This window comes from Rhinolophus ferrumequinum, chromosome 15 (assembly GCF_004115265.2).
Source record: "Rhinolophus ferrumequinum isolate MPI-CBG mRhiFer1 chromosome 15, mRhiFer1_v1.p, whole genome shotgun sequence".
Lineage (NCBI taxonomy): Eukaryota > Metazoa > Chordata > Mammalia > Chiroptera > Rhinolophidae > Rhinolophus > Rhinolophus ferrumequinum.
The window spans coordinates 27,424,605-27,435,942 of NC_046298.1; the positions used below are offsets into that span (position 1 = coordinate 27,424,605).

At 39.8% G+C, this 11,338-nt stretch overlaps 1 protein-coding gene across 1 annotated transcript in view; it reads left to right on the forward strand.

The window, feature by feature from the left end:
• Positions 1 to 11,091, forward strand: part of GAN (gigaxonin) — a 60,203-nt gene extending 49,112 nt beyond the window's left edge. Inside the window, exon 11 of the mRNA XM_033127865.1 lies at positions 27 to 11,091. Coding sequence (XP_032983756.1) covers positions 27 to 208 — 182 coding nt within the window. The 3' untranslated portion in view covers positions 209 to 11,091. The remainder of the gene's footprint in view (positions 1 to 26) is intronic.
• The last annotated feature ends 247 nt before the right edge of the window (positions 11,092 to 11,338 follow it).

Below are 11,338 nucleotides of genomic sequence, written 5' to 3' on the forward strand. Positions count from 1 at the left end.
CACCATTGCTTATTCTCATGGTTTAGGTACCAATTACGATTACGTGCGTGAGTTTAAAAGAAGCACAGGCACCTGGCACCACACTAAACCACTCCTTCCATCTGACCTTCGCCGCACCGGGTGTGCAGCCCTACGTATTGCAAATTGCAAGCTTTTCCGCCTGCAGCTTCAGCAAGGCTTATTCCGTATCCGTGTTCATTCACCTTGAAGAGGAAGCAGAGTAGAAGCAGAGCTCCTGACCAAGTGCACCGTGACATGGCTTTGCGTGAGGGGAACAGAGATGGCAGCGAATCTTGCTCTGCGTGCCAGGCTTCGTATGGTAACTCTAGTGGCTTTCTAAGGCTTAGAAGCCTGAGCTTCGGCTCTTGTTTGGGAGAGCACGTAACTGTTGAAAAACTACCTAGGAGGAATCAGTCCTCCAGTTAGTGTCTATAGACAAATGGAGGCTAGTGAATGTCCAAAGGAAGAGGGAAATGGGAATCGGTATAATGTAAAATCCTGAAGTTAAAATACTAAGGTGCATTTTCCCTGAAGGGAACTCGTATCTGACTGCTGTGTACCTGGCATTGGTAAACAAACAAAAATCCATATATGCAAATCAACATATCTGAACATACCAAGACTGCTTTTCTACTGCACTTGGGAGGACATATGCCTAACCCTGCCCAAAAATTAAGGTTTGTGCCTAAAATGTTAGATTGGACTGTATGCCAGCTAGTCTCCAGTTACTCCTAGTACTTTGTGCTGAGAATCTTTTTTAAACTGTATTATGATGAAACTAAGATAAAATTTCTCTTTGATGACATTCTATCTTAGTAAAGACTCAATAAATTCATGAGTCAGGTTGCAGCCCTCATGTGAATTTAAAGGAAGTTGCTAACTTCTACGTTAATTTAGATTAAGGTACGTCATGCCGTAATTTCTGGAGTAGTACTCTTGGAGTTGTGAAGGATCTCATGCAGTGCCACTCTTCCTTTCCAATTAATCAACACCATTTTATAAATATGAGGATATTAGCAAGTAGGAGATTTTATAAAAGAAAGACCTGAGTCAGGCAAATAATAAAGGTCTGCAGTGACTTAAACAAACAAAAAAAGTCCAGATAAAATACAAAGGGATCAAAAACTTTTTTAAATAATCTGTCTGAAAGCACACAAAGTCTTGTTTACTACTGTTTAGGATTTGAAAACTTGTCTTAGAATGCAAACATGTTAAGAATCTAGTCTTTGTAGTAGAATTTTCTCAATGCCGTTCACTAGTAAGAGTTTAGACAAATTACGTTACAAGTAAAGTTTGGCTGGTAGAATCAACTACCTCAGCTTAATTTTATTCTGTTCATAGTACAGCAAATTAATCTTTTCCTTCTTTCCTATCTTTCACTTCCATGCCAACCCACTCTATTCCACTAACCATTGGGAGAAAAACATCTGTCATTAGTAGCATTTATCTTGTAAGATATTTTGTTTTCCATTCAAATTATACTATCTTAGTGTAAAATTAGGGACTTCAAAGTGCTTGATTACTTCATAATTTGAATTTTATGCAATATCAGATTTCTAATCAATTTAATATAGAAGTCTTCATTTTTAATTATTTTCTACAGCTTTTTTCCTCTTAGAATATGGCTCTAAGAAGCAGCATTTTGTCTTAATGATTAATGTATAAATGTATCCTTTGGTTGTAAATTTGAGACCAGGAATTTCTTCTAGAAACTTCCTATATGGAATGTTTATATGCTATTAGCATGCATATGAAATGTCGCTTATGTTTTCCCACCATGAACAGAAAAAGGGGTGAGCGGTGTTTTGTTTGGTTTTTCTTTTTTACACCCATCAGAAGTCTACACAATGCTATAAAAGTTGCTGAAAGGAGCCTTACCCGTGGGGTTTCTAAAGAATGTTATGTGTGGTACATTCACTCTTCATTCTGGCAGAAGAGTTTGGTAACAGAGGTCTGAGGTTTTTATCTTCTTTATCAGAGACTCTAGGCCAGACTTGCCACACATTCATGTAACACAATCAAATTCGATTTGTAAATCATGACTGGCCCTCTTTTTTTTTTTTTTTTTTGTATCTTGTACCAGTCAGCCGTTATCTGCACACTTTGCCAGTGACATTTTGACTGTCTTTTAATCAAAGCAAGCTACATGGCCATTGCAAAGAAAGAAAACTTTCTCTTTATAATTAGACATGAGAAAACAAATTGCTGAAAAAGTGAATTTTCTTTGGTAAAATACCTTGTGCAGAACACAACCTCAGCATTCAGAAGCTGTAGTTGAAGTACTTCAAGTAGTAATTAATGTCTTATTAAAGCCATGACAATCAGCGATTCTCTTTTTTTTTTTTTAATTGAAGTTTAAAATTCTTCCCAGTCTATGCCAGGCCTTTCCAAGGAGACAATTTTTTGTTTAGGAGTGAATGGGTCCCTATTGCAATATTATCAGTGCCTGTATGACTTGATCAATTCATTTTAGAAAGTAGTGTTTTTATTTTGTTTTTTGATTTTTTTGTTTTAAATTAAGTTTATTGACACAGTAGCTGCAGAAATTAGGGAATTTTTTAAAAATTTGCCACATAATATGGGATGCAATAACCAACAAAAGCTACTAAGTGCCAAACTGTTATTTTACTATATATAAATATAAAAATATTACGTTGAAGTGTAGGGATGTATTTAATTTTATTGTGTTCCAAAATTAGTCATGACCTTTTTTGTAAATTGCAGTTATTTCAGTATTGTGAAATAAATTTTAACTCATTTCATGCAGGTTTGTGTTTTAACATTCCACTTTATGCCTTGAAACATCTTTTCTTGATGAATTTTTGATACTTCTTTTTCCATAAGGCACTTTTACCAGGTGTATGTTGGAATTGGCCGCTGAGGATAGATCTTAAAATTTTTAATATAATATCTTTTGGGGAAGTGCAATTTATTTTCCTTATCCCACCAACAGAAGGAAAGTCGTCTCAGGTTAGAGTAAGTGAATAATTAAAGAATCTCTCCTATGCTACAATCTAAAGTAGGTTTGTTTGTTTCTCTGTTTAACACATCCAAATGTAGATTTTTCAAAGATTTAAGTGTTTAAAATGAAGTTTTTTGTTCTTTCGTGATCATGCTTACATTCTGTGAGAGGAAAAAGCAAGAGATGAGAGAGAGAAGGAGAGAGAGACAGAGAGTTAGTTTTACGTGACTTGGTAAATCTGTCTGTATATGTTTACTTTTTGAATTGTAGTTCCAAACTACATATATTACTGTCTCCTGGTGCTTCAGATAAATTCTTGAGCCTGTGGCCCTTCAGTTTATACTACTGTGTTAAACTCATGTTGAGTGTAAATATTGATATATTCGTAGTTTGTAGTAAGTTTTACTTGGCGTTTGCATTTCTTTTTTGGAGTGGGATTAGGAACAATGTTTACCAACTAGTAGTTGGTATGCTGTAAAGATTTGGCCTAAGAAACTTCTAAATTCATTGTTTATTTCATTAATTTATAATTTCATTGCTGTGGGGAGTTGATAGCTAACAGTAGGCTTTTTTCAAACTGTAGCAACCAAAAAAGAACATTTGGGGGTGTTGGACGCTATGTTGTTTGTATTGAAGGGTTCTCTTATATTGCACTACCGCTTTAATGATGGCACTTTCTTCAGTGGTGCTTTAGAAGTGCCTTTTTTTATCCTTTGTAAGTGGGGAGGGGGTTCCCGAGGCAATGTGCAGGAAATACATTCTTTATATTGACATGGTAAAGATAAGGCAGCCTTCACTGTGGCATCTCAGTTACTCGTGGCAGTAAGTGAGGTCTTTAGAGAAATGTGTTAGCTGCCTTGGTCCATTGGCGTTCCATTTGGTTCCTACTTCAGTGTACCAAACCAGGGATCCCAAAATGTTTTCCAAGGAGCGCTAAAACCACCACTGCTGTATTACCTTCCAGAATGTTGGCTTTCTTTATTTAAGAGGAGGCCTCTGTGGTCAGATGAAGACATTTGATTATCTGGGGGAAAGAATGAGGTGGCACTTTCACTGCATCGATTTAAAAAGTGCTGAAATCCCCTTAAAAAGCACCCGGTGGAAGGGAACGGGGAAGCTACCCTTCAGTGGCTGCCCCTTGGGCCTGTGAGCCTTGGGGAAGTCAATGAGAGAGGAGACTCTGGTGCAGAAAAGCCTGCCCTGGGTTTAATCAACAAATGTTTATTGAGTGCCTGCTAAGAATTCTGCTTGGATTTCTGGGGAACTGAACAGTGAGGCAGATGTACTACTGCCTTCCTCCTAGGTTGTAAACTCCTTGTGGGCAGGGGGCCCACCTTAGTCATTCTCTGATCTCAGTGCTTAGCACACAGTAAGCAGTCAGTACATGTTTGACCAATGAATATAGTATGCTTGTGATCCAAGTGACGTTCTTCACAGGACTGAAAAGTACTCTCTGGGAGTGACTTATTTTGCTGGCTTTTTAAATGAGAGACTTTGTACACAAATGGGCTGGCCTCGTAATAGAGTGGGAAACTAGCTAGCACAGAATGAGAAATGCAAGTGCCTGACATAGGTGACATACAACTCTGTGGTCTCCATATGTCCTGTAGGATTGTTGAGACCCTGTGCTTAGCACACCTACTAACGTTTGTCACATTTACTGGTGGGTTTTATTTATCGCTTTTTATACGGGGCTCAAAATCTTTTCCAGAATGTACTGCTTTGATCCTCACATCTCTGTGACGGTGCAGCACTCTCCACTAGACAGGTAGCAGTGTGAGGCCCGGGAGATGCAGATTCATTCCCCACTGCAGATGGGAATGGAAACCAAAAGCAGAATCCAGGCCTTTGGATTATCACTTCACCATTCAGCCTATTAGACTATCACTTTATTTCCTAGGCATACAAGGAGTTTTATAATCATATCAGTCATTGTGGTATAACTTAAACCCCCAAACATATTTTTTTGCAAGTTGCGCAGACGTAAGCTGAAAGATCTTTGGTTTTCTTTGTCAGTTAACTATAGGAAATTTCAGAATTTACTAGGATTGTAAGAACAGGAGTAGTATTTGTTTTTGAAAGCAGCTGTTTTTACTTTAAAGGGCTAAAGCTTCATTTATATTAGGTTGGTGCAAAAGTAATTGCGGTTTAAAAGGTTAAAAACAATTACAAAAACCACAGTTGCTTTTGCACCAACCTAATACTTCCCTTTCTTGCCACATGTAATCAGTAGGGGAAAGAAATTGTGTCTTAGAATGATGAGGAAAGTATTTTGCTAGCTTTTTAATAATCCCTGGAGTAGTCTTTGCAGCGGTTCAGAAATTATAGAAATTTATGGTATAAAGGTGAGGAATGACCCCCTTGCCCATATTTGAGAAAACCATGAATTTAGCTTAAGAGTTTGTCCTGCCTGCTGGCAGTGAAGTCTCAATAGTGAGTATTGAGCTATAGACTTTTTCTAATTTTTTGTTGTTGCTGTTGGCAAGCCAGCTGATAACTTTTAAAATTGCTCGTATATTTTTCAGAAGGAAGTCTGTTGTTATTTTCATTTTAAACATATCAACTTTGTCTCATTGCAAAAGTTCCATGTATGTGACATCTGAAGAGCTCAGTTATGACTATATTGTGTGGTCCGATATATACAGTTGAGGGAAGTTTTTCTTTTTTAATTCTATCATTGAAGTTCTCTAAGTGATTGCATTTTTAAACTCCTTCCCTTTCAAATATCTAATAACAGAATCTTAGATAGTTAAATATCTACAACAATGTTACATAATTATCTAGTGAGAAATGTCTGTTGCCTTCTCTTTTTTATTTTGAGATTAAAAACTAATCTTTAAATTGCTACTCAGCTGAAATTTGAGCTAATTATAATTTTGATATTAATGTCCTCATGGCCCATAAAAGTTGTTGTAAATTCTTAAATCACTGTGACGTGAATTAGACAAGCTACGAGTAGGAGGAGGATGGCAGCCTGCAGAGTCTGGCACATACTGCATCAGATGAAATGGAAGAAGATGAGCCAGTCAATAGGACCCGTGTAAATAAATAGTCACTTCAAGTAATTCAGACCCCCCAAGTCCACGTAGGTTCATCTTGCTTTCTGGTTGGTGAATTATGTTTATTAGAACTTTCTTTTTAGCATTTCAGTGCAAATCATAGGTTTTTAAGTACCTTATTCTTATTGTTCTTATTCAGCAATTTCAAGTAAACTGTACCTTCGAACCTTGGGTTATATTTTTTCAAGTTAAACCAGTGAACTTAGTTTAAATATGACTATACGTAACTTGCTTTATCATGTTTCCTGTTTAATTGGATGAGAACTACATGCACTTATTCCCTTGTTCTTTGTGTTTATAGGAAAAACTCTGTTCTCAGCTACCTCATTATGTAGTGTTGTGCTTGATCCCCTGCCAATTTAGAAGAATTCAACACATTCTGTCCTTTAACAAAAGCCTGGAAGCAAGCAGTAAGCGGCCTTGAGGAATACAATTCTCTAAGGCATATTTTCCTTTTTTTTTTTTTTTAAATAGGCACTTTTAATCAGGAGGAACAATAATTCTCCTAGAGCTGCTGCAAAGTGATTACTTGAAACTCAACTTGAACTTTAAAGAGTCTTTAAAAGACTATGTTTTCATAACGTAGAAAAGTAGTATATTTAAACACCACTGCTGTGTAAAACAGAAAGCGTAATTTCCATCCTTGTTGGGATCAGACAGGAAATTTGTCTATCTGTAGTTTGACCCAGTGTTAGGAATTTAGATGCTTGGGGATACTATTTTTGATTTTCTATAAGGTGCTATCGTGAACACTTTAAGGATCTATTAAGTGTATTTTCATGAATTTGTTGCCCAAGAATCTTTCGTTTTGATGAAAATATAGGTTCATTACTAGATTCTTCTTCTCTTTTAGTTCTGATGACTTGGGATTTTAAAGTGAAACCCTGGAAATGTTTCCTAAGTGCAGAATTGAGGTTGGCTGAACACCTAGAATTGCATTATACTTAAAATCGTGCGTAATCAGGTTTGTTCTGAGCGTCAGTGGAATGTTCCACCTTGCTCATTTCCTGTATGTGCCTTCCCCACATGGCACATGTTGGGCTCTGCCTGCCCAACTTACCTGGCCTGTAAGTTGGGGGGAGCTGTGAAGCCCATCAGTTCTTGTAGACAGACCTTCCCTTCCAGTGATTTCTTATAGGAATTACTCACTATCCCTAGTACCCAGAAGAGTCACACCCATTGCTAAAAACCTAGCCTACTAGGAATAACTTACATACGTACCCGGTAAAACCTAAAAACGTAACCGTGTTTATGCGTTCATCAGATTTAGTTTTCCTACGTGTGCTTTTTAGAGGGCTTTTGCGAGGGCCTGCTCCTGACAGTAGAATGGCAGAGTTTTTCCTCAGATGGCAGCAGGTCAGCACCATGTGGGTTTGGCAGCAGGCCCTGAAACATTTCCTTAAGTGGTTTCCAAGAGAACCCAGGCCTACCCCTTTAAAGTCCCAAACCGTATTTTAATTATTTTGAGGAAAACATCTGTAAACATTTGATGTCCTTTCCCGAGCAAACCTAGTGGTTATGAACATGTGTGGGCTTGTGCCAGGCATATGTGGGTGTGAAGATTTCCACCGCTGACGGTTTTGTGACCTTCAGAAGCCCTTTAACCCTGAAGCTGGGTTTCCTACCTGCGGAAGTGGGATAACAAGTATTCTCCTCTTAGCGCTGCTGTGAGAATTCAGTGAAGTGATGCAGGTGAGAGCTCGGGCTGGTTGGTGCCTAGCACACAAATGGTGGCGCTGCTTATCACCAGGGCTGTCAATTGCCATTCGTCTCAGCCTCTAGTCACTGGTTATGTCAGCTACTGGGGGGCGGGGCTGCCCCGCACTCAATATCCCCGGCCTTAGTGCTTTCTTCTTTCTCATGTCTGCTGCCACATGATAGACAAGTAAATGTATGTTTGTGTAAATGAGATTACTTTCTAGACCCACGCTACCACTCTCCTTCTACTTCCCTAATATTTAAATTTGATTCTAGATAGCTGAAACTACCCAAATATGTGTTTAGAATATTTAGAGTTGTTACGAATAACCCTCAATTCAGAATTTGCCTAATGAAGTCCTCTACTAGTACTTAAAACTCTTTACCAAAGTTACTTTTTTCTTTTTTCCCCAAATTCTCAAAAGTAATAGACTATAGTACTGGTCAAATAAACAGGATATTTTCTAGACCCCTGTTTGAGATCAGTAGACCTAAACTGTGCTTTCTTAACTTGGATGTGATGTGAAGTGAAACTTAAAAACAAGCCAACAAACAAAATTTTGTGTTACCAGTATGTGTGTGTGTGTGTGTGTGTGTGTGTGTGTGTGTGGAACTTTTGTACCTTCAAATAAAGAAGGGTTATTTAACAAAGTGATACAAAAGTGAGCTACTTAATTTTTTTGTACTACCACTTCCTTTCCAGTTCAGGTTATGGGACTGGTCGATTCATCAGTATGTGATGTATCCAGCTTATCTTGATTTCAGTAAGACATTTGTTTTTGATAAAGTCTTTCTTGATATCTTTGTGAATTAGGAAAGGAAGTAGAAATAGTGTTGAAAGGGCTGAGAAGTAGACTGAATATCCACACGAAGACGGTGTTGATAAGAATGGATCCTTGTGGACGTGGACTGAGGTACTCCAACAGTGTCCGATTTCAACATTTTTATTAGTCACTTGTATAAAAAAATAAAAGGCAGTAAAAAGGGATTAAGTGTTGGGTATCAGGGTCTGCAGTGCTCTTTACAGTCAAATAAAATGACTAAATATAAAGTCTCTGTCTAGGTTCAGGAAAGATAGTTCCTAATTGAAAAAGAAAAGGGGCAGGGAGTCATTGATAATTTGAACATACGCCAACTGTTTAAAAAAATACCAGCACGTGTCTGTGTGGAGGGCTGCTCGCTAGAAAAGGAAGTCTGTCCTGCTACTTCCATCCGTGCATGAGCTGTATTGCTAGGCCCCTGGACTACTGCATTAAGCGGCCAGTTCCAGGCACCACAGTTTGAGAGACCTGAGCAAGTCAGGAGGCCACCCAAAGGATGACAGCCAGAGTGACAGGCACTCTGGAAGCTGTAACAGGAACCTCTGACGGCTGAGGCTCTGGCCTATAAGGAAGTCTTTAGAATGAGCACATGAGCTTACTCCAGAGTGCCTAGCTCAGGCCAACAGGCAGAAACTGGAGAGACAGAATTTTTCTGTCAGTTTTAGAACTTTCAAATAGAATTGCCTCGTGATCAAATGGATGCCTTCTGAGGTCTTGAGCGCTCATCTCTAAAAGCGCTCCCAAGGGTGAGTCCCTGTAGCTCGGACTGGGTCAGTGAGAGAATCCTTGCACTGTGGCAGGGTATTGGTTAGGATCTCCAAAGCTCCTTGCAAACGAGAGCGTCTGAGAACAGTTTAGTAAAAAAGAAAAAAATACGATTCTGTACTTGAACTTTTACACTGTTTTTGAGGAGGAGAGTATTTGTTCCTTTTAACCTATATTCTGTCCCCTGTTCTTTCCTCCCTTCCTTTCTTCTCTGCCCACCACAGTTCACGGTCTCTTGATTGTGGCCCGTGGCCAACAGCTACAACCATCTTCAGCAGAACTTTCAGAAATATATTTCTAGAGATTTCCCTGAAACCACATTGTCAACTAGCACAGTGATCCTTACTTTTTGTTTTAAATCTCTTAGTACCTCCGCAGATTTAAGGAAGCTGATGAGTAACAGTTCTATTCTGTCCTTTGAGAAGGATCTATACAGGACCTGATTCCTCATGGTTTGTCTCTCCCTCTTCTGTGAAGACACACCGCAATCTGCCCTTAGTTAAGGAGGGAAAGGGAGGGCACCACTGCTGTGTCTCTTCCTGACCCCACCTGCTTTATGAAAGATCTGTCCCGAAACAGGAAACAAGTGTAAGCTGGACACGCACCCCAGTCCTTGGGGTAGGCGGGGAGCCATCTGTGTTTTTCTTACTTGTGTGTGTGTGTTTTCTCCCCATTTCCTAAGTCATCTTCACTTACTGATAACCTTTTGTTTGAACCAGTCTTGTTTTTCCTCCCTATGTCCTATCGTGACTACTCAAAGATACTGCTAAGTAGAATCTCTCTGAGAAAATAGGCCCTTCCCGCAGCTGGCACTTCTTTCTGTACCAGTTTAGGGACTTTAGTTATAAAGTGGAAGACGTTACTTTGGTCATGTTAAGAGTACTCTTTTTTATACATTTTTCTTGGCAATCACATTCCCATCTTGCCTTCTGTTTCTCATCCCATACCTCTCCCAGCCTGGTTTTATAACTGTTTGAATTATGTATTCAAAAAACAAAACAACACAAAGAAAGAGCGTTCTAGTTCCCCAGGCCATTAACTTAAAAATATTTGTTGAAAGGGTCTTCTGGGAGCCCCTGACCTGGGCTCGTGACTAGCACTTTCCGCAGCCAGCACTCCCTGGCTGCAAGAGAGCCAGACCTGTAACCCAGGCCCCAGGTAGCTTCCCAAGTCTGCGCTGCTCTGCTCTTCCCAGGATAGAACCGGGGGCCAGAGCCTCTCTCCATCTGAGGCATCGCCGACTATAGCTCTGTGGCTCCTTAAGCTCCTTAGACTAGAACAGCCTCCCTGGGGCCCAGGTCAGTCCCACCTTCCACACCAACCTGGGGGCCCCCAAGGCTCCTCTGAGCCAGGAGAGGGAGCTCAGGTGCCACACGTACTACCTCAGCACCAGCCGAGAGGCACTATGCGGGCCCTAGAGTGTCCGAGGGACGCGCTCACGGTCTGGGCAGCTCCTGGAAACTGGCATAAGCGAGCTCAGCCATGGCCCCCTGCAGACCTGCCCGGGCCGCCCCGTGTGGGCTGTGCTCTGCACCATTCCTGCTGGCGTGTGTGCATTAGAGCAGTCGGGCCATTGTGCCCTTCTCGCTTTAGCTCTGACTGAAACACACTGCACTCCAAACTGTGTATCAACTAAGAAATTAGAATTGCTTGTTTACAATAAGGGAGACCTTTTCTTATTTTTTTCAAAAGGAATTTTTGCTTCACAAGACACTCCAGAAAATAAATTCATTATTATTAATCTAGCATATGCTCATTGAATTTGACTCTTAGGCTTTGTTAAAAATATATATATATATGTAGGCTCTAGTACATGGGGCAAAGGGATATCATCAGCTTAAACACAAACCTTCCATTTATGTGGGTTTATACAGCAGCTTCCTATGCGGGACCTCAAAATTCAAGTTCTGCATGAAAACAGAGATCACCCAAAATCCATGGAGTAGATAATTTTGTGGTGGGAAATGTGTCAAGTGGCCTTTAGTTGAGAAAAGCACAGGCTTTTAGCAAAACTTGCTTAATAACTGATCAGT